The sequence below is a fragment of the Leopardus geoffroyi genome, chromosome E2, assembly GCF_018350155.1.
Source record: "Leopardus geoffroyi isolate Oge1 chromosome E2, O.geoffroyi_Oge1_pat1.0, whole genome shotgun sequence".
NCBI lineage: Eukaryota > Metazoa > Chordata > Mammalia > Carnivora > Felidae > Leopardus > Leopardus geoffroyi.
The window spans coordinates 42,483,026-42,510,944 of NC_059335.1; the positions used below are offsets into that span (position 1 = coordinate 42,483,026).

A 27,919-nucleotide genomic window follows, 5' to 3' on the forward strand; every position below is an offset into this window, starting at 1 on the left:
AATCCGATTTTCTTGAACACATTTTACTGTTCCCCATTTAAATAGATAAAAAGGATTATGATACAGTTGCTCTGAAACTCCTCTACGAAGCTGAAGTCTTCCAAATTAGCTAAGTGAAAACGAGCTCAAGTCAGACAATCAAGAATTTATCTAAGAGGCAAGAAAATATGTTGGATAACTCACAAACACCACTATACTTTACCTGCAGCTTAGAACTCCACATACTTCAAAATATGGATTTAACAGTTTTCTTAACAGAATGTCTAATAATTTTTAGTGAGAGAGGTAAACATTTTTTGCCACATGGTAGATATGCCATATGATTAGCAGACAATTCAATCTCTCTCCAGTGAGATAATTTATCATAAAGAAAGTCACCAAAAATTGTAAGCAGTCTGGATTCGTGTTTATTGAAGCCAGTAATTAGAGACATCTTTTCCAGCACTAGAAAGCAAGGTTCCACATGACTGCATAACTGTATCCGGTTAGAGCCACACCCCTGGACTAAGGCTGGTGGGGGAATAATCTGCAGTCCAAATTTTAAGTTAAAAACACCAATAAACTCAGTATAGAGACGACAGTGAACTTTCACTTACAGCATCAACATTGTTAAGGTCATGATGTACAGAGCAGTCACTTGCAACTTTGTTAAACTCATAAAATACGACATCATCAGTTTAAATAGTGATTTTTAAAATGCCAATCAAAAAAAAAAAGTGCAAACAAAATTAAATAATTCTAGCAGCATACCCGTTGCATTTTTAGGAAAGACCAATTCATGGCCACATCTTCAAGGTTGGGCTCATTTCTTTGATTTTTCCATTTTAAAGACAAACAGCAGATGTAACCACTATAATATATATAAATAGTCAGAAAATTGTCTTTAATAGTCTACCATACAAGTGTATTCTGCAAATGAAATGAATTTTACTTTAAAAAGTAAAGGCTGTTTATTGTTCGGCCTTTGGTTCCACTGCTTGAAAACCCCAAAATAACAAAAAATATCTCCCCTCCTCCCACCCCCCCAAAAAGAACCCTGCAGCTCCCCAAAGTTGGTAGACTTTGGCAACCACTGAGCACATGACATATTATGCGCACCAGCGTCTTCCGCTACTAGGAGCAGCCACTCGTTACGAGAAACTCAAAGTGATCCCCAAGAAATCTTCCCTCACAAGACAGGTGTCTTAGCACTTCATCAGTTTTAGTACATCTTATATTGACACAAAAGTGCTTATTAGTTTAAATGACAAAAAAAAAAAACTTTGTAAAAAGTAAAATTTTGCATTAAAATTTGAAATCACACTGTATCCCCCACAGGCATGTGCCTTTCGAATAATTCTGTCTTGTTTCTGAGGTCAATCATTTTGCCCCTACCCCCACCCGAGCTGCTGTAGAGAGAGGGACTAAGTGACCCCCCCATCAGTGTGGCCACAGCTGTTGGGCATCTACTGGTCACTACACCACAACTATCCTTATACAGTCAGTTTACTGTCATTATGTGGACAATCTGGTGATTGGAAGCCACAATACATTAAACAAATAACTGAATTTAAAAAGGGGTGGAAAAGTGTATTTTTAACAATAAAACTGGCACAAAAAACATGTTTTTATGTTTGTCAGAAAGGCAACTAAATACTCAGCTTTCTCCTTAACAGTGTTCAGACCTTTACAAAAAAAGCAATTCAAGACAGTCTTATTAGAGTCTTTGTATATACAACACAGGATATTAAGTTATGCCCAGTACTATGTTAGTGGTCAATCAAATCTGGTATGTAAAAGTAATGACGTTAGGGAAGTTATTTTCAGACACAGTACAACAAACATTCATATAAAAAAAGTAAACTCCACATAAGTGAACTGTGGTTTTTTTCCCTTGGTTTGACAACAAATGTTTTATCTATTAAATCAATGGTAGTGTTTGCATTCAAATGTTGTGTCGCATATAAAATTAAAAGTGCCATTTCAAATCCACAGAAGTCATTTCTAGAATGGTGGTATGACATGATGATGTGCATGAATTTGCTCTACACGGAGACACGGAAACTCTTGTTTCCATAAGAAAAAAATGCTACATTTTATGAAAAACACAAGTAAGAGAAATGTATCATTTCCATTTGCAATATAAAACATTCACACTTATTTGTCCATCTGATAGCACTGATCAGACCAGAGAGCTAGGACAAGACCCTTTTGCATCAATGGAACTCTGTGAAGGTATCCACAGACCATAAGGCAGGGATTGGTGCAAGCCAATTCATCAGAGTGCAATTACATTACAAACCTCCCTCAAACTTTCTGCAGCACACTGCATTATGGTAAAATGAGAGGTTGGTCACCCATTCTCTGTTAGTAGGCCAGCCTGTGGTAGTATAAAATTTTTTTTTTTAATTTAAAAAACAAAGCAGGAGCTATTTAGAAAACACAATGTAAAGTTAAACTAATTTTGTAACTGCTGACTTTAAACACACTCCACAGTGAATGCCCCCCCGACGCACATGCGTGGAGCCCAGCTCGTCCTGAGGACACGGCCTGGGCCACACGTGTGAGTCTCAGGCAGCTGCCATCTTCCCCACCCGTGTCAGCTCCACCTGACTCAGGCACCCCCACACTTTACACATCTTTCTTAAGTTAGAGATGCATTCAGAACAAATCTTATTCCCATTTTCTCAGTATTTAGTTTGGAAATACTTTTAAATCTTAAAAATGATTATTCAACTTTCCACCGAACACACGGTATTTACTAACACCGCTCGTCTCCTCCTTCCTCATCTCCTCCAACGTTCAGCTTCCCCACCGTCACTTCTCGAATTCCTCCTTTCCGTCGTTCTCTTTCCTGGACTTGCTGCTACTTAATCTGCTTCCCAAGAACAAGTGGATTTGCTAACACGCAACTGGTCAGACTAAACCCTCTGATCATTGATTTCCTGGTCTCATATGCTCCACCCTGAAAGAAAGCGGGCCATCTTTCCCTCGATCTACCCTCCCTTTCACAAAAGGCCCTGCTGCGCTTGCTTCTCACAAGAGAGCCACATGCCTGAGAGTCCGAGGGTTATCCTTAACAAAGGGGTCTGACACGTAACCTTCCTAAATGTGCATTTCATATTTGGACAAGCCAATGAAGTATTTTTTAAGTTCATCTCCCCTGCCCCAAAAAACTGATAGCATGTGCCATATCAGAAAAATCCTTGTCTTAGCAGATCAATATACATAGTTATTTGGTCGTTTTACATATGCACTTTTTAAGGAGGATCAGGCTTCATTTTCTGTTGAAGAGTTTGTTACCATGGAGTCTGGTTTTCGAGTCATTCTATCCAGTTCTTCCTGAACATTTGTCAACACAGTCTTTTGTCCTTAAAAAAAAAAAGAAAGAAAGAAAGAAAGAAAAAGCAGCAGTGATGGGAAACAGAAAAGAATTTTTTAAAAGGAACATTTAAAATGATACAGATTTCTGTAATCACTTGTGGTGATAATAACCTCAGTAAGAATGAAGGCAAGCCTTTTTTTCATTGCAGTGACGACGAGGAGATACCCTAATTCAACCCTTCCTTCCAAACATGACAGGTCCGTGTTCCTCTGACTACATAACTGCCCCCTGCCTGGGCAAGCCTTTGTGCCAAATAAAAGGGCCTTTCTGAAAACACTCTCACCACCCACCCCTGACCCCATGCACTGTCATCACCTCCTTGTCAGAGGTGGTGTGTGAGTTTCTGGCATATGGCAAACTACTTTCTGTCCCTCACACAGAACAGGTGTTTAGGTTTTGTTTTTAATTACAATACTTTAACTCATATGGGTACCCTGGAAACACCATGCTTCAATAAGAATATAAGACTAAGGTCAGACGTTTCAATCCTGCACAAAGTCAGTGCTCATATTTTTTTGTTTTCAAATGCTAGCTGGGACCTGGAAATGACCCTTCTCTCCTATCAGAAATACCAGCCCACAGCCTAGGCCACCAGACCAGGTGGAGTCTCTAAGAACTCAGGAGCCCCTGAAGGACCGGCTGACCTGAGGATGGAGTGATCTCCTGAGGGCCTCCTTTGATCTGAAAACACCAATTAGGGAAAACACTGTATAGGACAGTATAGTCAATGGAAAGTTAAAAACAAACCCATTTTAAAATAGCCCAGTGGGGCGCGTGGGACGCTCAGCCGGTTAGTGTCTGACTTTGGCTCAGGTCATGATCTCATGGTCCCTGAGTTTAAGCCCCATGCTGGGCTATGTGCTGACAGCTCAGAGCCTAGAGCCTGGAGCCTGCTTCGGATTCTGTGTCTCCTTCTCTCTCTGTCCCTCCCCAGCTCACGCTCTGTCTCTCAGAAATAAACGTTTAAAAAAAAAGAAAAGAAAAGAAAAGAAAAAAAGCCTGGAGCTTCCCAGCAAAATGGGTAATTCCCAAGGAACTCGGCTCTTTTGTTTCAGAGGCCTCAAGACATACACTGGCTCTACCGGCCCACACGAAAGGAGTGTGGGTTGCCACAGAGAGTGTGCCTGTGACAAGGGGGAGCTTCATGGAGCAGGAATTGATGACCCTCCAGTGAGACAGGCTCAGCTCATGGCAAGACTGGGGACAGTGAACAAATATCCTTATAAAACATCACAGAAAATTAAATATAATAAAATATCAGTGCCACACCCTAGACCATGACCTCCAAGAAACAGTTCCAATACCAGGGTCACATATACAGTTTAGGATATAACTCAACTCACCCAATAGTCAGTTCCTGAGAACCCAATGTATACAAACCCCACCTTTAAATGTGCCAAAGAAACCTGCATGCTGTAAAGTGTACTGCTCAGTACAAGGTGGAGATGTGCTTACTTGCTTGGCTGTTGGGAACACGGAGGACATGCACATCAGGTAAAGGCATACGCTCCTGTCCACTCCCCCACCTCTAGCACCGCTCAACCACCAGGATCATAGGTTTCCAAGGGCCCTTTAGTACCTGACTTCTTGGCTGCGCTCTGCACACCACCAGCACCAGGACTTCCAGGAGAACCTGTCTTTTTACTCAGCAGACTATTGAAGAAGCTGGCCAACACACCTTCACTTGCTGCGTTATCTAAGGAAACATCAAGAAAAAAAGCCTTACACCACCAGGATGACTCAATTACCACCACCACAAAACTAGTTTTCAACTTGGAATTATCCATCTGTGGCTATCATCTTCTCAGGACACTGAGCACATTCATTATTGCCACTGCCAAGGCTACTTCCCTATTAGCATGGTAAGTGCAAATCTGTTTAGATTTCCCACCTATCTGGGGACATAATAGAACTCATGCTCCACATCATCTCCCTGTCCATGAGGCAGTGTTTCCCAAAGTTTTATAAGCCCTTAACATTCCAAGGCTGATGTGAAAAGGTCTCATTCTGAGTTGGAGATAGCTACTGTACACATAAGAATTAAATAAAATTTTGTTTTGCGAGTTTTATTGTAACCAACACATTTAGATATTACTAAGTCACTAGGATAAGGGCTACTTAAACTTCTAAGTAACTGAGCTTGAAAAGAGAAGTGAAGGGGGAAGAAAATGCCATAGTTCATACATGATAATCATTTAAAAATGAGAAACAAAATCAAGGACTCAAAATATACACTGTATTTTATTTTACTTATTTTAAAAATTTTTTTTTTTCAACGTTTATTTATTTTTGGGACAGAGAGAGACAGAGCATGAACGGGGGAGGGGCAGAGAGAGAGGGAGACACAGAATTGGAAACAGGCTCCAGGCTCTGAGCCATCAGCCCAGAGCCTGACGCGGGGCTCGAACTCACGGACCGCGAGATCGTGACCTGGCTGAAGTCGGACGCTTAACCGACTGCGCCACCCAGGCGCCCCTACTTATTTTTAAAAGCACTCACCACACCCAATACGGGGCTTGAACTCACAACCCCAAGATCAAGAGTCGCATGCCCTAGGGGCACCTGGGTGGCTCAGTCAATTAAGCATCCGACTTCGGCTCAGGTCACGATCTCATGGTTTGTGGGTTTAAGCCCTCCATCAGGCTCTGTGCTGACAGCTCAGAGCCTGGAGCTGGCTTCGGATTGTGTCAACCTCTCTGTCCCTCCCTCACTTGTGCGCTCTCTCAAAAATAAATAAACATTAAAAAAAAAAAAAAAAAAAGTGTTGCATGCTCAACCAGCTGAGCCAGCCAGCCAGGCGCCCCTCAAATTACACATTTTTAAAAATTTACTACTTATTTACTTAAGACTTATTTTTATTTTGGGGCACCTGGGTGGCTCAGTCAGTTAAGCATCCAACTTCAGCTCAGGTCATAATCTTGCAGTCTGTGAGTTTGAGCCCCGCGTCAGGCTCTGTGCTGACAGCTCAGAGCCTGGACCCTGCTTCGGATTCTGTGCCTTCTCCTGTCTCTGCCCCTCCCATGCTCATGCTCATGCTCATGCTCATGTTCTGTGTCTCTCTCTCTCTCTCTCTCTCTCAATAATAAATAAACATTAAAAAAAAAAAAGATTTATTTTTATCTTGTTTTGAGAGAGAGAGAGAGAGAGAGAGGGAGAGAGAGAGAAGTGGGGCTCACCCAAAGTGGGGGCTCATGCTCACCTGAAGCGGGGTTCAAACTCCCAAACGGTGAGATCACGACCTGACCCAAAGTCAGATGCTTAACCAACTGAGCCACCCAAGCGCCCTTATTTATTTTAAAAGTTTATTTAAGAGAGACACACAGTGAGCGGAGGAGGGGCAGGGAGACAGGGGAACAGAGGATCAGAAGCGGGCTCCGTGCTGACAGCAGAGAGCCCAATGTGGGTCTCGAGCTCTCAAACTGCAAGATCATGCATGACCTGAGCCGAAGTCAGACGCTCAATTGACTGAGCTACTCAGACGCCCCCTTATTTATTTTTAATGTTTATTTAGTTTGAGAGAGTGAGCGAGCATGCAAGTGTCAGGGGAAGAGAAAGAGAGAGAATCCCATACTGACAGTGTGGAGCTTGATCCCATGAACTGTGAGATTATGACCTGAGCCAAAATCAAGAGTTAGACATTCAACGGACTGAGTCACCCAGACACCCCTCAAAATACACATTATAAAGTGATTATGTTGTATTCCTCTTTGAAAGAACCTGCATGGTCTGATACAGAACCAAGTGTAAGGGCCATTGATTCCAACAAAGGAACCAGCCTTAGTGTCTGCCAACCACGAGCCCCTTCCCTTTGAGCGAAGGAAAGTGGAAAGCAGCCCCTTCTTAGGGAAGAGAACAGCCCAGTTGCCACGGGCCTCCACGTTCCAAATCCAGCCACATAGCCCCTTCAGAGCTCAGGCTCAAGACTAAACACTCTCCACAGAGGCAGGATACATACTTTTGATGTTTGGGTCCGGCTTCTTTACTGATGTGCCTGGGGAGGCACTAGGCACACTCGCTGGTCCTCCCCGGCCCTGAGTTCTTGGAGAGCCAGAGGGTCCTCTCGCAGGGGATTCCTAAGTCCAAAACCAGCCCAAGTTACATACAGGCATAAAAGTAACAGGAAATACACATCCCCAAAACGAAGAAATGCTCTGCAGGATATTTTTCACAGCATAAGGAGAGGGAGGTAGGACTGGGAGTTTGTCCCCAGCTCAGTCTCTTTCTAGACCTTAGTTTCTCCTTAGAGAAGAGACATCAAGATAATGAAACCTGCTCACTCTATTTCCCAGAGCTGTATTCCTTTCCTGAGTCCCCTACTATGTTCCTGACCCTAGGCTTTTAGGGAAACCAAATTCCCTTTGAAAATACAAAAACCCACACAAATATAAGCTCTTACAAATAATGGCATAAAGTGTGAAGACACCTACAACACTGAGCCTTGACCCCATTTAGTTTAAGGTACTCACAGAAGCTCTCGTGGGCGTGGCTGGCTGCTTGGCAAGGAGTGACTGCAAAGAGAGGGACACACTGGCCATTAATAGAGGCCTGCAGAGTGGACGGAAAGTCTGGAGAAACACTTCCCAGTACTCCACTAGAGGGCGCCATTAATAACAACCAAGTCAGGTTTTATATTATACATGCAAAATGTTTAAATTCAGAAATTTGCTACATGGTGAAAAAAATAATTCAAGTAACCAGTTTTGGAAGCAAGGAGAGCACAGAAAGGAGGACCAGCTGGCAAAAAAACCCCATCGACACCCTCCGCAGAGCTGCCTGGACCATCAGGAAGACCTATGACAGGTCTAAGTAGCATGTCTAACAATAGTCCTAGTAAAACAGGAAGGAGAGACTGGGTTTGCATTCTGAACTGTCAGCTTGTGGAAGTTACTCTCCTCACCTACAAAATGGGTACATCAGCTCACCTGCCTTCATGCACAGGGCTGTGTGGGGCTATGTGAAATAATGGAAGTGAAGTCAGGGCACTTGGTAAACTGTCAACACAGGAAGTATTATGCCAAAAAACCTAATTTCCAGAAAGAAAGGGTACTTAAAATGATACCAAGCCTATCATTGTTGAGAATCTGCAAGCAGGCAGGGGATCACCTGAGGCAGCCGGTCTAACTCCTACTCTGTACCAATGCCAGAAATGGGAGGGAACAAGGAGACCTGGTGGTAATCCCTTTAACGCTGCAAGCTCTTTGTGATGCCCTCCACCTCATCCCAGGGGACTGGCACTTCATGCAAGAGAAGGCCTCTGCTCTGGCCTCACTGGTTTTTCTTACCTGTTGCTTCATTAGGAACACCTGCTCATCCTCTGCTGCCAACTCTTTGTCATGGACCAGCTGTGAAGTGAAGTGACATACTCATTTGTGGTCACAGGCCAAGAACACCCGAACTACTGTCAAAATTCTCACTGAAAGAAGAATCTTGGGCTCAGGTCTCAACACGCGTCCAGGGAGAGTCCCTGCTGCAACAGCGCAATTATGTTTTTTTAGCCTGGCACCAACTCTATTCCAAGACCAGCCATGCCATGTGGCCAACTGACATTTTTAGGTGGCAGGTTCTCAACAACCCCTCTCAGATCAGGGCCTGAAGATCAGGGGAGCGCAGGGATCTCCTAACAGTAATCCCGAGGTAGCGGTGGCATTGTCAGGACTTAGTAGGAAATTTCAACCCAACTCCTTGTGGCCTTGTGGGCCCTCCAGCACTCACACCCCACCATCTGGAGCCATTTACATTCACACCAGACTTCACCTAAACTTTTTTTAAGAGGCTCTTGGATTACATTTTTCTTTCCCCCAAAATGGTTCAATGTGTAAGACATATCTCTTTAAATGTTTCTTTTCCCATAAAAAAAAAACAACAACAAAAAACAAAAAACACAGAAAAACGCCTACAACTCAAAGTGACTGATCTGGGTACCTTTCTCACAGGAGGTTTCACAATAAAATCTTCATATGCATCTTCTGGTTTCACAGTTGTGAAATTTTCATGTAAAATAGCTATTTTCTTTTCGTTGTCCCAGCCTGCAGGTCTAAAAGCAAAGAGACAGGGATTGATTTGCTTTTCCTGGGACTGCCTTATAGCTCACGTTAGGTAACATTCCGGGTTAGCGAGGACTCCTAGGTGAGACCCATTCCCACAAAATCTGGCCTGTAGCTGCTGGGGCTGGCTTGTAGCTTGTGGCAGGAAAGCCAAAATTTACTGCTGGCATAACCAATCAGATTGACATGGCAGGTTCTGTCCTGTACTGAGCTCATGGAGCCCAAAACCTAGGAGCCAGAGTCAGATCTTACTGACTCCACATGCTGACCCACAGGAAGTGTTCAGAGTTTTCACACAACTCCACCCAGAAGAGCAAGGACACAATGGGGCCTTGTTCCCACAGAGCGGAGGACATAGAGAGCAGCACAGACACAGCTCCGGATGAGACCGTTTCTCTTGGGCTTTGGTGTAGAAGAACTCAGAAGTCTTCTGAAAACAGTTTTCTTGTGGACTAGTTCATTAATTTTACTGGTGTGGGAAGATGTACCGTGGAACAAAGCAGGGCAGCAGGATCTGCACTCTCCTGGGCTGCAAACCAGAGGGACACAAGGAGTCCTTGAGGTTCCTACATGGGTGCTGCCCTGCTTGAGATCACTAAGCAGGATGGCATCCACGTTCCATTAAGTTAAGCCACGGTAGCCTACTGTTCCCACCAGATTCTCACAGGTCTCCCTTTCTCCACCTAAGTCCTACTTCACTGCTCTACAACCAAGAGGGCGCTCTTACCCAGGGTGCTCCACCCAAATGGTTTTGCTGACTTCACCAGTTCCCAAACAGGCAAACTACCAAAGGATCAAAGATTCAAAGGGACGGGGTATGATCAAGATACAGCCACAACCTAAGCAGCCTTCGGAAGGTGTGAGATGCTCCTCCTCTCCAGACCAGCCCTGATCTTCAACCTGTCTTCCTGGGGCTTCCTGTTCCTCAGGATCACAAGTAATTTGGGCACTCATGTATCATTCACTGAGCTTGTGTCTTCGATGCCTGTGTGATTGCTCTGGACAACAATCCTCTAAAAGCCACCCAAGGCTCTAGCTCTGCCATCTGTGAGGAGCCCAAATGAGGCTCTCCCTAAATGTTCAGGAAGCAACCTATTCAGTGCCAAGAGCTCTTGGCTATCACATCTTCAGCCTTCTGAGAGGCTGTTCCTCCTACCCCTCCATTCCTTCTAGCCTGCCTAGCACACACACACTCAGCCTTCCAGCATCACCCCCTCTGCCCTCCCTGCCACACTGCCTCCACTACCACCCCATTACTGCTCCACCCCTGCCCTCCAGTGCTGTGTGCAGGGACCATATCTTGTTCACTTCTGTGTCCTTAGCACAGAACCCAGACACCTAGGAAGTGCTCAGCAATTGTTGAATGAACTGTAATTCTGAAGTCAAGAGGATATCGAAGCCTACAAACACTGATCTACTAGCACAAGTCCTCTCAGAGGCCACACAGCTTCATCATTCATTCACACATCCAAAACACTCATCATTTTCCAGTGACAGAAAAACACAAACTGGAACAGACAGGTATCTAAGTCTCTGCCCAGGACAGCAGCCCCCGTGGCTCCAAAGTACCAAAAATACAACACGCATTCAGTATAGCCAAAGCCCATGCTGACGGGTACACCAACAAGGGTGCCTGCAATCATCTCTGCCAATGGGCAGAGAGATCACATGCTTCAACAGAAGGCATCAGGGTCCCCAAAGCCCAATTCCCTATACTTCGACTCCTTCCTCCAGCCAGTATTCTACCGGAGTTGACAATAAGTGGCAAAAAAGTCTGGCTTAAGTTTTGGTACCTTGCTCTCAATGATGAAAGGCAGCACCCATGACCTCACTCCACCTACTTCCCTTAGACTGAAGCAGAACGGCAAACAGTCTAGAAAGGATCTGGGTATATCTATCCCCTGTGAGGTCCAGGCCAAGCACTTTGCCCCAAGGCAGCAGAAAGCTGGCGGTGTACGAAAGAGACAGAAGGCACCTTACATGGAAGGATAAAAACAAAAGAGCAAATGTACTATGAAAAGAAGCATTTGAAATCACCTATAAGGAACTCACATAAAAACTGCATCCTTTTCCACAACTAAGGCAGGTGTGATAAAGTGGAAGCCATACGTTTTATGAACAATGTACTTATACAACAAGTCGAGGTTTTTCTCCTCCTTCACTGATGTGTAAATCAAGGCTGCTCCATCTAATCAATCTGCTTAAGGAAAACCAATTCACTGCAGGAGACAAAAGCAAACATAGCCAACCATAATCCTCAAAGTACTACTCACAGGCTAATTAGTTTTTGATCAATACATGATCAACAGAAAGTGTTAAAACTTTTAAAACTAAAACGGTAATAATGACAGATGAACTATGTCAAAAGCATAAAGGATGTCAATGGTGGCAGGCCATGTGGTTCATTTTTTAACATGCAGACTGTTGTCTTTTGACCCGTCAGGTTGGTTCATAAGCAGTCAAGTTAATGGCTCTGAGATTATCCGAGGAAAACACCCTCAGCATATCCAGGGTGCAGATTCTTTCCTAGACACAGATGTTCACACGTGATCCAGTTTATTATTAAGCACATCTTCTGTAAGAGATGGGTACCTACATGTATCAGCACCCTCCACTGAGCTGGACAAGATAAAAGGCCCAGAGGAAGTGGTATGGGGATGTAGCACCACTTGCTACTGTATTTTTACAGAAGTATAACTCAAAAGACTGCTGACGCAGTATCTCTCATGGACACCACACAACATAAACGTATGGGAAACTCTTTGTGGCATCTATAACAATATCGTGTTGGGTAATTAACCTTTTTGCAAAAAAGCAAAGTTTAAAAAGATTTCCAAGATATGATGAAAGTAGTTTTGGTAGTAAGACTATCCATATCAGCTTTCTTCTTAATATGAAAGCCTATCAAATGTACAGCATTAAAAATAAAAATAAATGAAAGGCAGACACAAATCAGTAAGTCTCAAATTCCAATACAGTAAAATACAAAACTAATAAAAAGATGTATACAATTTTTCCCCGGCAGAAGACCGTTCTAGATTCAGGAAGTTCTTTATCTTTTTGAAGATACCAATCTAGAGGGAAGCCTGAATTAGCACAGAAGGGAGCCTGTGCTCCTGTGCCCTGACACAGCGCTCCAAGGATACACTGGAGGCAGAACCTCCGTAGGTGTGACTGGATGAAGTCAAAGTGCTCGTCCCTGTAATCATGCTCCTTCTCCAGGACACTCACTGCATCACACTGCAGGGAAGACAGAAAGAGAAAGGAGTCACCTCTTTGCTTCTCTGCCTGCTGAGGATGGGAATGGTGTCTTCTACAGAAATAAACTATCATAGTTCCAAAGAAGAAAGCCACAGCCAAGGGTCTAAACATTAATTAGACAAAAGTGAAAGTGAGTGAAAAGAGTGAAAAGTGAAAGAGTGAAAAGCAACTGGAGATTTCTCTTTCACCCTGGGCCACAGTTTCCAGAGCTGCAAAGTGGGGACGTAACAGTCTGATCACCTCACAGTTGTTCTAAGAATCAAACACGGTCACAGCAGGAAGCAGGTCATGGGACGTAGCTGTGCTGCACCCTCCAAAGAACTCTCATCTCACAAAATATAATGTGAATGGCACACTGTGTGGTTGGGAATAAAGTACTTTTAAAATCCAAAAAAAATTTTTTTTAAGTTTATTTATTTTTAAATAATCTCTACACCCAACACGGGGCTCAAACTCATGACCCTGAGATTAAGAGTTGCATGCTCTTCTGACTGAGCAAGCCAGGCGCCCCATAAACCCAAAATGGTTTTAAAGCTACTTTTTTCTTTTCTAAGAGAAACAATTATTGCTCTACGACTCAACTTAATTTTCATTCCCACATCATCATCCTACAGGGCAGAAGAAAGTGAGTTCCCTTCCTTCTTTTTCCAGTGTTATGTTCTTCCTGAAAACCATCTCAAATCCAACAGACTTTAAATGACCAAAACCCCAAAAGAATTCTGCTCTTCTATTTTTTAGCCAGCAGTTTAGGCTAGACCAACTGGTTTATGGAGCCTTAAAAAAACTGCTTTTAGTTCTGAGTTTGAATCACTCAATAGACAGTACTTCATGGAGAGATAAACTATGAACAGAGTAATGTCATGTTTCCAGCAGCAACATTAAATGACAATATTTTCTAGCCTGACATATTCAATGTACCTTATGAATCCTGAATTAGTCCAACTCTCCCATGGGAAGACACCCAACAAGAGCCTCTAAGTTTCTTTTAGATGGTAATTGTTCACTGGCCAAACCCAGCCAGATTTATAATTCCTGGCACATACCTTTGTGCACACCACCAACACTGGGATTCCCAGGTTATGAGTCAGCATATTGTCACCAAGAGGCAGGGCAACATTTTCTTCGTCAGGACCTGAGGTCAGAGGTCCTCTTCTCTGCGGGGAACCTTGACAACCTTCTTCAGGCTCAATATAGTCTTGAAAATCTTTCACAACTACAGGTGAAAAAGTAAAAGAATATCACACAAATAAAAATATACACACCAGTTTTAGAAAACTGAAAAAGGTAGTAATAAGCACAAAAAATAGAGTTCTGAAAAACTTCCCCACTCTGCCTTACTGTAATATTAGGGATTTGGAGGTGGTGATACAAAATGCCAATTCTAACATATTGTCTGAGTATTATAACTTCAGAGCAGCAAAGATATTCCCCTGGACATGTTTAATTATATCCAACTCTTAAACAGATTTTATTTATTTTTTTATTCTTCTACTTTTTTAAAAAAAATTTATTTTTTATTTTTTATTTTTGAGACAGAGAGAGACAGAGCATGAGCAGGGGAGGGGCAGAGAGAGAGGGAGACACAGAATCTGAAGGAGGCTCCAGGCTCCGAGCTGTCAGCACAGAGCCAAACGTGGGGCTCGAACTCGTCAACCACGAGATCATGACCTGTGCCGAAGTCGGACGCTCAACCGACTGAGCCACCCAGGCACCCCAAGATTTAATTTTTTAAAAAAAGATTTTATTTTCAAGTAATCTCTACACCCAACATGGGGGCTTGAACTCACAACCCCGAGGTGAAGAACTGTGCGCTCTTCCAACATACAGGGGCTTCCCAGGCGTCCCTTAAATAGGTTTTAAAAACATCTAAGGTTTTCGTAGTTTCTATTATTTAATAGTTTCTATGAAAAAAGCCACATTTCTTATATATCTAACATTTTCAAAAAATCAGAAGAGTAAAACCATCTGAATTCCACAAGAACATGCTGTTTTCATACAGCTATATCTGTACTAAGGAGCAAGGCTGGGCTTGGCCAGCACCATCCACGTCTCCTCATCATCCTGACTCTTGTGGACCCAGTCTCATCTTTAGGAGATCCTGAGTCACTGTGCAGTGTTGGCGGACCTGTTCCTAACACAAGAAGGGGTCAGGAGTAAAATGTCCACTTCTTAGCACACACAGTCACTAGCGTATCAATAGTGCAATCCCATAGGAGGGCCCTGAAGCTGAGAGTGGTTCATGGGCCTGGTTAAGCCAAGCGAACCAAAGCCCACGGACCCATACCTTTTCGTGGGTACTTCAAGGCTCACATGTCAGGCCAGAGAACAGCCCACAAATTAAAACTGCTATGAGCTAGAGCAGCAAACGGGCAGCTCTACCTTCTACACACAACAGGACGAAAGGATCAAAATGCCTTTCGGTCTCATCCACAACATGCTCATTAAGAAAATGCAAACAACTGGATTAAAGAGAACCTAGGGAAAGGTGCACATACTTCTCTTCATCCACAGAACAAGTTTCAAACATTTTAAAACAATGAGTTTTAACCGATAGAGATTTTACGTTATCATTACATGAGCTCCTAGAATTAATCTAAAGAGTACAATGTCTTTCCTAAAATATTGGGCAAGTTGAAAACCATCTCAACTAAGACCTAAAGTGCAGACATAATTAACATTTCATTTCTACAGCTTCTCTTTAATTAAGCTCATTCATATAATTTCATCGTCAATATAAACACTAGAGATCTCTACTGCATTTTAGAAAAAAACAGAGACAGAGAAGGGTTTTCTGATTAATTAGTGTGGTTACTGAAGGATCTTGAAGAAATCAAAGGTTCTCACATGAATCTCCTTCAACGTATTTTAACAAAGCTTCAACTCATTGAAAAATACAATGGTTTAAGTTTGGGTCATACCTATCACTGCCCAATATCACATGAGGCATTCAACCAGGGATTGCACGACAGTGAGCACGGCAGAGCCTGGGGTGTTACAGGTGAGCTAAGTGGCTGTGGCAGGAAGCAGAGGCAGGCAGCCCCAGAGGTCTGTTCCATAGAACTCCATTACCCAGTGTGCTGCACAAACTGCTGTATTCTACATATGCCATGATATGAAAATAGGTGGGAAGCCCTGGGTTGGACTTGTCACTCTCTAAAGGAATAACTTAACTGTGGCTATCCAGTAGCCATAGGAAATACACATGTGTTTTTAATAACGCAGCATTTCAGAAAATAAGTTGGGAGACAGAATAAGTATTCATGACATAGATAGAGGTTGGTGAAAGGAAGGATAATAAGAACATAGTGAGCACTGTGCAATTCAGATCATAAAATGTGCATTTCCCTTAGGGTGCACACTTACCACAGTATTAACAATTTCTCTCCAATGGTGAGATGGCCAGTATTTCACAGCAGGAGCCAACAGCCCACCTGGGGGCTCCCCCTTTAGCATCACGTAAGAGTTGGTAGCAAAAAGGGATCAGAGTGCTCTACCCTACCTGCTGCCATCTCTCTCTCATCTTCTTCTTCTTCCTACCTCACTGATCACCCACTGGTTCCACAGTCCTGAAAAATCACACAGACAGCACCTAATCTTTTTTCTCTATTTGATAAGTAAGGGAAGCCCAGACATAAAGCAGGGAAGACAAGACTAACCTACACAAGCGCCACCTTCTGGAGGCTCTGGGGTTGCTCTGCCTTCCCCTCACTGCCAGTCAAACAGCTGCCACAGATTTTTTTTTTTTTTCAACGTTTATTTATTTTTGGGACAGAGAGAGACAGAGCATGAACGGGGGAGGGGCAGAGAGAGAGGGAGACACAGAATCGGAAACAGGCTCCAGGCTCCGAGCCATCAGCCCAGAGCCTGACGCGGGGCTCAAACTCACGGACCGCGAGATCCTGGCTGAAGTCGGACGCTTAACCGACTGCGCCACCCAGGCGCCCCAGCTGCCACAGATTTAGGACCACTGGGGAACCAAATCCTGAAAAAGTGACCCCCCCCCCCCCAATGGAGCAGCTTTCCAAACCCAGCAGACTGGAGACTGGTAGTGATTGGAAACTAGGCTGAGTGACAGCCCTTCACTCATTCAATACAATACCTAGAGTCCAATTAATCTGCAAAGAGGGAGTCTGATAAGCAAGATGGCGGCCAACTGCTTTATTAAAATGTAACCTAAAACCAGCACTAACAAAGGCATTCCTTCAACATGCAACACAAAGGCGTGACTATCATTCCAAACATTTCAGAGGAAGGGTGGTGAAAACAAGAGAGGCCTTCAGAAGGTTAACCAGAGTCATGAGGCATGGACGAGGTTACAGCAATTGCTAGTTGCCCTCCTATGTCCTTTCTCCTCTTCTTCCTTATAACCAAACCAAATCCGGATACCTAGAACACATGGCCATACAAACTACACTTCCCAACCTCCTTAGAAAGACAATAGGCATGTACCCTTCAGCCCTTCTTTCTTCTTCCTCCATCCTGCTGCCTGGAACACGGATGTGAAGGCGGTGACAGTTCTAGTTGTCAAGAGGAAGAGAACCACACCCTAGAGATGACAAAGCAATAAGCAGAAAGGAGCCAGGATCCTTGACCTAACTTCCCAGAGCTGCCTTCTAGGCTTGAACTGCCTATCTCCAGATTTCATTTACAGGAGAGAGAAATAAACTTCAGTCTTGTTTAAACCACTGTTATTTTGGTTTTGTGTCACAAGCAGCTGAGTCTAATCCTAAGTGACACAGACAGCAATGACGAAGCAAAAAATGAATTCAATAGTTTATGGGAACGAAAGATCCCCAGAGGCAGGCATCTTATCTGCTAGGTGCACCTCCAGTGCATAGAACAGACCTGGTATAAGGCAGACACTTTTCCTATCTGGGAAAGGACAATATCCGTGGCTCAACCTTCCTTTTTTGTTTGTTTTAAAAATCTTTACAAGGTTAAAAAAAAAAAAATCTTTATAAGTTTATAACACTAAGAAAACAGATTCAGAGACTGAAATCTCCAGGGCATTAACCCATTAATCTGGGCAAGATGCTAAATATGCAGTGAAAGACAAACAGCTCTTCAGCCTCAGAACTATTCTAAGAAGTTGTCTTTAGGGTCTCTATTCCAGGGGAAAAAGAGGCATTATCTAGAAAGGTCAGCAGCTGAAGGCAGACCAGCCGAGCTGCATAACAACCACTGCAGCACACATGCACACAGCACACCATAGAATTTAAATTCCCCGTTTTAGCTAATGTGGGACAGGAGCAAGAGGAATTTATGACAGGAAGACACACAGCAAGAGATCTGATTTAAAAAGCACATCAAAATTTCTGAACCCTTTTGCCAGTAAGTGTGAAGATCCCGTGTGCCATGCCCTAGAAGCCCTCATTAATTCACTGAAGAGAGTGATGTCATCCTGTGGAAAAAAGCCAGGCTGAGCCAAGCCTGCCCTGGCCAAGATTGCTGCTGCTGAACACTGCCATGGCTCCAGCCCCTGCCCCTCCCATTTCCCTGGCAAGGGGACAGAAGCTGATGTAAGTGCAGAAGCAAGGGAAAGGAAAAATAAGCTTCTGAATCACATTAAGGAAAAACAAAACAAACAAACTTCCTTTAATTTGAAAGTTCTTTGTTGTCAAAAGGACTTGGGTGTCCTTAGTATTAAAACAGCCTTTCATTTTAATGACAAAAAAAAATGACTTTCCTAACTAAAATCATACTTGCTTGATGGCAAAATGAACTAAGGTAGAAGCTGAAAGGTTTGTCTCCTTTAAAGGGCTTCCTTTAATTCTGTCAACAAGAGAGTCCCTAGGACCTCAATGGAATCCCAGAGCAATGGACTCAAGCTGCATGCAGATTGAAGTCTCCACATCCACTGATGCTAACTCAGCAGCCAGAGTAACAGAAAAGCAAAAAGACCCACAGACTGATCAACGTTTATTTTATTTTTGGGACAGAGAGAGACAGAGCATGAACGGGGGAGGGGCAGAGAGAGAGGGAGACACAGAATCGGAAACAGGCTCCAGGCTCTGAGCCATCAGCCCAGAGCCCGACGCGGGGCTCGAACTCACGGACCGCGAGATCGTGACCTGGCTGAAGTCGGACGCTTAACCGACTGCGCCACCCAGGCGCCCCACCCACAGACTGATCAAACTTTGAGGGATGAGAGAATAATCTTTAATTTTTTTTAATGTTTATTTATTTTTGAGAGAGAGAGAGAGATCGAGTGTGAGCAGGGGAAAGGCAAAGAGAAAGGGAGACATAGAATCTGAAGCAGGCTCCAGGTTCTGAGCTGTCAGCACTGAACCCGACGCAGAGCTCAAACCCACAAACACAAGATCATGACCTGAGCCAAAGTCGGACGCTTAACCGACTGAGCCACCCAGAAGCCCCAAAGAATCTTTATTTTAAAAAAGAACCAACGGAGATAAAAAGGAATATGGTTTCATTTACTGTCTGCAACCGTGATGCTTGAGAGTAAGACTGCTTTAAGTACTTTTTGACTATTGAATTTACAAGAGAAACTCTGAAATAAACAGTACAAACAAAACCAAATATTCTGTAAAGGAAGCTTTGTAACCTCTTGACACTGTGAAAAGGAAGGTGGCTTGAACCATCTCAAGAGACTAGTCAATTTTCCAATTGAGAAAATCCTATTTTACTTACACTTCCGTTCCAGCTCCCTCATTTCTTCTGGTGGAATTTTCATTTTATCAATGTGCTCACGTAAAACACTAGCCCATTTCTGAAGAGATTCCATCACAGTCCAAGGCCTAGACATGTCTGCAACAAAAATGACCAGGGTCTCCGGCAAGGACTCAGCAGAAACTGCAAACTTCAGCAGACCTTTATGATACAGGTCTCCATCCAGAATCCACACGTTGCAGCGTGTATGATCTAAAAAAAGAAGTAAAGCGAAGTTACGACCTCACAATGACCATCAGCACAGCTGAAAAAAAGCCACATCAAGAGGAACTTAAAAGTGACAACCACAGAATACCATACAAAACGCAACAAGAAATCCTAATCAGAAAAGAGGTCAAGCGCTCAGTGGGCAGTAACCTTTGGTCAAGGTATCTGATGAACCATTTAAACTTAAAGATTTCTAAAGTGTCATGATATATTATATCCACATGTAAACAGATTCCAGCAATGTAGAGTAGAATAAAGAGTGAAGGACATTTTAGCTTTTAATAAGAATCAAGATACATACAAAAGCTAAAATGTTCACTGGTCAACTGCACTACCATCTACATAACCCATTCTCCTCAGATATCAGCAATGTATGAGGCAGCCAAGCTGTGCCAAGCAGCCTGTGGTTAAATAAGGTCTTCTTGTCAGGCATACTAAACAGTGCGTTCACATACTACAAAGGGTACCAAAGAGACAGGACCTTTGTGTTTAAATGCCAAGATAAAATCATTACTTGTACACACTGAGGAATGAGTTACTGGATGCCTGGTGATATTGAGGAATTAGTTATTCTTGGTATAAGAATATGGTTATGTTTTTAAAAATCCTTATCTTTTAAGGGTTCCTGAGTGGCTCAGTCGGTTGAACGTGTGACTCTTGATATGAGCTCAGGTCATGATCCCAGAGTCATGGGATCAAGCCCTGTGTCAGGCTCCGTGCTGAGCATGGAGCCTGCTTATGATATTCTCTCTCCCTCTGCCCCTCTTCCCAGCTTATACTCTTCCTCTCTAAAAAAAATTAAAAATTAAATTAAAAAAAAATCCTTATGGGATACCTGGCACCTGGGTGGCTCAGTCTGTTAAGCACTTGACTCCTGATTTTGGCTCAGGTCATTATCTCATGGTTGGTGAGTTCAAGCCCTGTGTCGGGCTCCATGCTGACAGTGCAGAGCCTGCTTGGGATTCTCTCTCTCTTCCTCTCTCTCCCTCCCTCCCTCCCCCACTTGTGTGCATACACTCTCTCTCAAAATAAATAAACTTTTAAAAAATTATTATCTTTTAGACATACAGATGGAAATATATGCAGATGAAATGACATAATGTCTGAAATTTGCTTCAACATAATCCAGTGTGAAGTGAAAGGAGAAGCAGGTGAGAGTATAGTTGAAATAAAATTGGTAAAGAACTGATAACTGTTTAAGGCAAATAACACATACGTTGGGGTTTATGATTCTAATCTATGTTGTACCTTCTTTTGTTTTCCACAATTAAAAGCTAAACATACACACAAATGTGCAACTGCTGACATTTCATGAAACATGTGCTTCCAAAATCGTAACTGGATGATCAAACCATAGAAGGTACTTCTCCAAAATGATAATCTATTTTTAAAAGTTTTTAGATACCATTTTTGAGAAATATTTTTCTTACAAAAGTGCACTGAGGGAAAACTCCTACAATCAAAAATATCATTTCACTAACTTTTTCCCCAATAAATTCCAAAATATACTTAAAAATCTATCTTCTGCTAACTACCCTTTTTTGTGTAATCAATTTATTAAAACATATGCTGTAAAAAATTTAATATTCACAACTTTATTTCAACAGCATAATAAGGTATCTACTATCTACTGTCTAGCTATACTTTCAAAATTCTAATACATTTTAGACAGTGGTTTTGGTTTGGGTTCTGTGAATGCCTTCAAAGATAATGCTCTGTACCTGAAGCCCACTGATTTTGATGCCTTCCCCTCACCAAGCATCGTTCCTTTCTTCAGCCTCTCTTCCCACTGCCCACTACACATTATCACCCACGTGCATGGAGATCACACATACCACATGTGACGTTAAACAGACGTCCACAACCATGGAGGCAGTGGTCCTTCGACATGTCATGCCCTACCACAAACCAGGGACAAGAGACCATTTTTTCTATCTGTGTGATTATCTGCAAAATGTATATTTATAACTCGGTCACATCACAAAAAACAAAACAAAACAAAACAAAACAAAAAAAACCCAAAACCTACTGAAAGAAGTATAATTAACTACTGGTAAGGGCAACTCTTCCATCAAAAAAAGACCTGCAAAAACAAAAACAGACCTGCAAGTAGGTGGCCTAAAAATGCAGACACCAGGAAATTTTTAAGGCAACCTTAAGGAATCTGAAATAAATGCTAACATGTCCTTCAACTCAGAGGCAAGTAAATATGGTTAATATGATGCTTTGGCATGATATATGCTTATGCCATCTTGATAAAAGCAGCTATAGAGATTCACAGAGTATCTATACCACATTTTATACTTTCAAAAGGGTACTAGAGCTACCACCACTGTGTCTCAAGTAGTCGGCTATACCTAACACGTGCCACCTCTCATTGTGTCAACTTACAAAACAGGTATGGTTACCCAGTTCTACAAATGAGGAAACTGAGGTGCGGAGTGCTTAGGTCAGTCACAACTAGCAATTATGGGAGCAGGACTCTGAACCAGTTCTGGTGGCTCCAAAACCCAGGTGCTTCCACAATAACCACGCTGCCCAACGAAAACTGGATGCAAAAGGCTCAGACAATATGAGGCCCTCCCTCTAAGTCTAGCCCAACGGCCCCTCTGTCCCACCCCTACCCGTACTGATGCCAGTGGGCCCAGCTGGGCACCTGAAAGCCTCTGTCTTCCTTATACAAGAAGAGCCCTCGGCACCAGGCCCATCTCCTACCTTTCTTTCACATCTTTCAGGCAACGTTCGGTGCAGCAAAGGAAGCCAGGAGAGGAAGAACAGGTATAAAGTCTCTGGGGTTCTAAAATGACCATTACCTTAACATTAATACAATGCAGCTCTCCAAGCTTTAACAAGAGATCCTGATCCATGACCTCTATGAAATGACTCTTGGAGATCAAAGAATTATACTGCTGGAAGGGACTTGGGTCCAACTTCTTCATGTTAGCAAAAAGGAAATGGGGAACCAGAAGTGGTAGGATTTAGTCCCTTATATAATCACCCTTACACTGTGATCCTTACTGTTTAAATGGATAAAGGCAAATACAAAGAAAGTAATCTAAAACAGATATTTCACCCTTATGCTACACAGATAATCTTCCTACATATGAAAAGACTAGGCACCAATGATTATTTATTGTAGAGCCATTCATAAAGCTTTAAAGTTTATAAAGGAAGCATTACTGAGCAGTGGTAACCAAAAGCCATTACTCCAATCCAACTCAAAATTATAAGAATTTTAAGAAACACCTAATCCTTATGAATGCTTCTCATATAATGTTAATATTCCCAACTACCCTGCAGGTAGAAACTATTACTATCCACATTCTAGAGATAAGGAATTGAGAGAGAACATCCTCATCCCTGAGCCTCTGTCCTCCACTGAAAGAAACATGGGAAAATGAGCATTTCTAACATTGTCACAAAGAGACCTAGAAAATTCTCCTGTGAATATCTGTTAAACTGTTACTGTCTGAATCATACCAATTTCAGATTCTCCACTAGAACCGGCAAAGTAACAACGTGTCCAAATCAATCTGCTAAATATTTCTCTCATAGAAAAGTCCAAAGGTTTTAAAAACATCTTTCAGGGGCGCCTGGGTGGCGCAGTCGGTTAAGCGTCCGACTTCAGCCAGGTCACGATCTCGCGGTCCGTGAGTTCGAGCCCCACGTCGGGCTCTGGGCTGATGGCTCGGAGCCTGGAGCCTGTTTCCGATTCTGTGTCTCCCTCTCTCTCTGCCCCTCCCCCGTTCATGCTCTGTCTCTCTCTGTCCCAAAAATAAATAAACGTAAAAAAAAAAAAAAAAAAATTAAAAAAAAAAAAAAAAAAAACATCTTTCATAGTACCTATATGTGCATCTGAAACTTTACCTTCAATATCTCCTTTTAACTGGGGGCTACCCAGAACAACAGCTAACAGCCTCATTTCTCATTTTTACTAACATACTATAAAAAGGAAAGAGGGAAGGGGCATCTGGCTGGCTTCGTCAGAAAAGCATGCTACTTTTTTTCTCTTTTTTTTAATGTTTATTCATTTTTTTTTTGAAAGAGACATTTTTTGTATGTGAGGGAGGGAGTGGCAGAGATAGAGGGAGACACAGAATCCGAAGCAGGCTCTAGGCTCTGAGGTGTCAGCACAGAGCCCCATGCGAGGCCCAAGCCCGTGAACCGTGAGATCATGACCTGAGCCCCAAGTCAAACACTCAACCGAATGAGCAATCCAGGCACCCATAAAAACATGCAACTCTTGATCTCACGGTCATGAGTTCGAGCCCCACACTGGGTGTAGAGATTACTTACGTAAATAAATAAACTTTTAAAAAGTAGGTTAAGTCCTACAAAGACATACTCTTCATCTATTCCCCTGTGACTAATTCTCTTAGAACTAAACAGAAAATAGGAGCCACAACAGCAGAGTCTGAGATATGCATTTACCCCTTACCACAGATCAACACCTCACTCACCATCTCGGTCCTCATCGTGGACGCTGAGGTAGAGATACTCTAGGCCTCTTCCTTTTTTGCCATGCTCAGCTCCTTGAAGTTTAGTCATGAGGGTTGTTTTACCAGAACCATCTTCACCTACGAAGGATGTACAAGAGAAGGCAAAGTGTGCTGTTTATTCTAGGCAAGGATGGGGAATCTTGACACACAAGTGACAACGAAGGTTTCACACAAAGCCTGCTGCTGAGGTCTCACGTGCACTCATCATAAACAAAACAGGCTTTGCTGTAAGAATGGAGGGGGGATAGTGGTGACAAAGGTGACAAATTCCAAGATATAAAATGACATTCTACTGCAGTCATCCTTATTTCACAAGGGAAGGAATAAGGCAGGTCCACAGGTCTATATGTCCAATTTATAAGACATATATTTGGAGAAGTGAAAGTAAAAGGTGGGGTTAGTTTCACACAAAATAAAGTTTTACCACAAGAAAAGCAAGAAATATTCAAAATATAATTAAACTTACAGTCCAGAACTTTGAACTAAAAAAAGTCTGATCCTGCCTCATAATCATGAAGAATAGAAGCTATTATTCACTTTTGATTTTAGTACCTCTCTTTCATAAGCATCCTGAAGGCTAGGAAACTGATGAAAATAATTACATACCCAAGCAAAACTCCTAAGCACAATCTCAGTAATTATCAAGTGCCTCCTCATACCCCTCCAACCAACAACCACCTGCACCCTCAAAAGAGAAACCTTAAACATTAAGAAGAACCAGCACCCAGAAACATTACTAGGCACCCCTGGTATTTAATAATATGGAATTATAAGACATAAGAATTAAGAAGCATTCCACAGATCAAAGACCTCCTGTCCATCCCCAATGTCACTACTGTATTCAGAGACTCCACATCCCCATCCGAGCTTTGGTGAACAACTCTCAGCCTGACTTCAACATCTGCCCATTTTGAGCCACCTGCAACTCTGCTGCCAGAATTCCCTTTGTAAAACACAGATCTGGTGACCTTGGTTCCTCACTTCTTAAAGATCTCTAAAGGTCCTCTATTACCTTCTGCAGTGACCATCACCTAAAGAAGACCATAAGCTCCCCTCAAAAAGGCTGGGAGGGGCACCTGGGTGGCTCAGTCGGTTAAGCATCCGACTTCGGCTCAGGTCATGATCTCATGGTCCATGGGTTTGAGCCCCGCGTCAGGCTCTGTGCTGACAGCTCGGGGCCTGGAGCCTGCTTCAGATTCTGTGTCTCCCTCTCTCTCTCTCTGACCCTCCCCCGTTCATGCTCTGTCTCTCTCTGTCTCAAAAATAAACAAACATTAAAAAACAAACAAACAGGGGCGCCTGGGTGGCTCAGTCGGTTAAGCGTCCGACTTCAGCTCAGGTCACGATCTCGTGGTCCATGAGTTCGAGCCCCCCGTCGGGCTCTGGGCTGATGGCTCAGAGCCTGGAGCCTGCTTCCGATTCTGTGTCTCCCTCTCTCTCTGTCCCTCCCCCATTCATGCTTTGTCTATGTCTCAAAAATAAATAAATGTTAAAAAAAAATTAAAAAATAAATAAAATAACAAACAAACAAACAAAACCACTGGGAAAACCACCCTCACAGTGATTCCCAAGAGGATTAGGGGATGGAAGTGAAACAAAAGGCCTTAAGAATCAGGGGCCTCCAGGAAAAAGCATTATCAACTCTTCAGCCTTCCACTATCTGACCCAACTTATCTCATCAGTCACCTACAAGGAGCTTCTGGCATCTTCCAAACCCCCACACCCTCCCGTCACTTCTGTGTCACTGCAAACACTCTGTGCCCCTGCATGTTAACACTTATCCTTCAAAACACCTGACCCCTAAAGTACCCTCTTGCAAAACAGCATCAAACAATGTGATGCCCTACAATAATCTTCCCATGCCAGCATGGTGTAGTGTAATTACCAACATATCTGTCTCTCTTGTGCAATGTGTGAGGGATGCCTGTGCTCTCCAGTGCCCAGCCGACAGGAATCTCTCAACAAATGGATTCTCTGGATGAATGAACCTGATCAAACTCCCTCACTTATGGACAGAAACTGAGACCAGACACAATAGGGACCTGACCCAGGGAACCCAGCAGTGAGGGCTGGAATAATGCAGTCAAGTCCCTAGTGAGGACCCCAGGACTTCCTGTCCTTTGCAGAGTCTCTGCGACTGTGCCCTGCTCATGAAGATGGAGGAACGGTTCCGGTGGCATCTCCCCATACCCCTGACTCCCAAGTCACCTCATTTCCCCCCACCTCCTCTACCTAACCTTCTCATATACTCATCCCCCTCTCCACACCTGCAATTTGGTAAACTTTGAGACTATGACCACACAGAACCAGTGACATTTAAAGTAAGGCTGATGTTGCGGCCAAATGACTAAGGAATGTGCCGACAACTCCACGCCAGCATCACTGACTCTCCAAAAGAGATATCCCAACCTCAGGCACGGTGGACTTGGCCACTCTCCGGCTGTCCAGCCAGGATCTCCAAGCCCTCCTGGGCGAGGCAGGCTGCGGGCAGGAGAAAGGAAGGCTGGGACCTGTGAGAGGGGCGCCCGTCTCGCCCACCCCAGCTCCCCGGGCAACGCCCCACCTCCGGCGCTCACCGAAGACCAGGATGTTCTTGCCGGACGGCAGCTTGGATCTAGCGCGAGTGGACACCTCGCTCAGAATCGAGGACCTGTGGCGATAACAGCAAAGCGGTCAGTCCAGGGGCTAGCCTGGACCTGACTGGCCCGCAACGGCCCGTCAGTCTGTCCGACGGTGCAGCCCAGTCCGGACAGCTCCCCACTCGGCCGCACGCTCCCCGGCCCCGCCGGCCCCGCCCGGCCGCCTCGCGGTCTTACCATAGGCTCTGGCCCTCTTCCTCCTCGCTGGTCAGGTCGCCGGCAGCCGCCACCGCGGGCCCGTTGGGGCCCAGCAGCAGCTTCTTCTCCACCCCCACCGGCGCCATCTTGCCAACTGCAGCCACAAAGAGGGCCCTCCCCCGGGCCCGCCGAGGACCCGCGAGGACCCTGGCCGGGCCGCCCACTCTCCGCCGCCCTTGCGCCGCCCCTCACTTCGCCCACCCCGCAGGGTCCGCGCCGCCCGCCGCGCTTCGCTGGGCCCACGAAGTCCGCCAGCTCCCACAGGGTCGTGAGGCCGCTGCGGCGGCGGAAGGTGGGTGGCGGTCAGGCAACAGCCGGGGCAGCCATGCGCAGAGAGGCGACGGCGGCGGGACCTGGAGCCGCCGGAACGGAGGGCGCGCGGGCGGCCTCTGCCGGCCAAGGGGAGTAGTGGCACTAGCCTCGGGTCCTCGCCGAGCTATCCGCTAGCGATGCGCCGTCGAGGGCCCAGGCTAACGAGAAAAGCTCAGGCTTTGGAGTGAGACTAATACACGATAGCGCCATTTATCTGGCGCTGATCTGTGCCAGTCACACATTATCTCATTGAATCGTATCTAACCCTTTTACAGACTAGAAACCTGAAGCTCAGAAAACTTAAGAAACCTGGCCAAGGATCCCAATGCTAAAAGGTAGCGTCCCAGTACTTCAATCCTATTCACTGAACTTAAGCTATCATGAATTTTGCCTAATTCTTAGCCCCGCAATGAAAGACCCATCTTAAACTAGACCCCCAAGTCCTCATAAATATCCCGCTTTTCACCTCACTCCCTATTGAGTGCAAGGTAGTAATCTTTACTGCAGCAAACAATACAATTGTGTTTATTAACTTTTTTTTTTTTTTTTTTTAAGTTTATTTGAGAGAGGGCACGCGAGCACGCTAGCAGGGGAGGGGCAGAGATAGAGAATCCCAGGCAGGGTCCAAGCTTTCAGTGCAGAGCTCCACAAGGGGCTGGATCTCCCAATCTGTGAGATCATGACCTGAGCTGAAATCAAGAGTCAGAT

General features: G+C 44.1%; 1 protein-coding gene across 1 annotated transcript; it reads right to left on the bottom strand.

Moving 5' to 3' along the window:
- Positions 1 to 384: 384 nt before the first annotated feature.
- DYNC1LI2 (dynein cytoplasmic 1 light intermediate chain 2) lies at positions 385 to 27,210 on the bottom strand. The gene is made up of 13 exons (XM_045443003.1): positions 26,879 to 27,210; positions 26,639 to 26,712; positions 24,024 to 24,140; positions 19,318 to 19,548; positions 13,713 to 13,882; positions 12,555 to 12,648; positions 11,461 to 11,596; positions 9,287 to 9,398; positions 8,647 to 8,706; positions 7,831 to 7,872; positions 7,320 to 7,437; positions 4,944 to 5,060; positions 385 to 3,350 (listed from the first exon to the last, which is right to left on the bottom strand). Exons 1-13 carry the CDS (start codon positions 26,983 to 26,985, stop codon positions 3,250 to 3,252), a joined length of 1,479 nt encoding a protein of 492 aa, XP_045298959.1. The 5' UTR covers positions 26,986 to 27,210; the 3' UTR covers positions 385 to 3,249.
- Between the last annotated feature and the right edge of the window lie 709 nt (positions 27,211 to 27,919).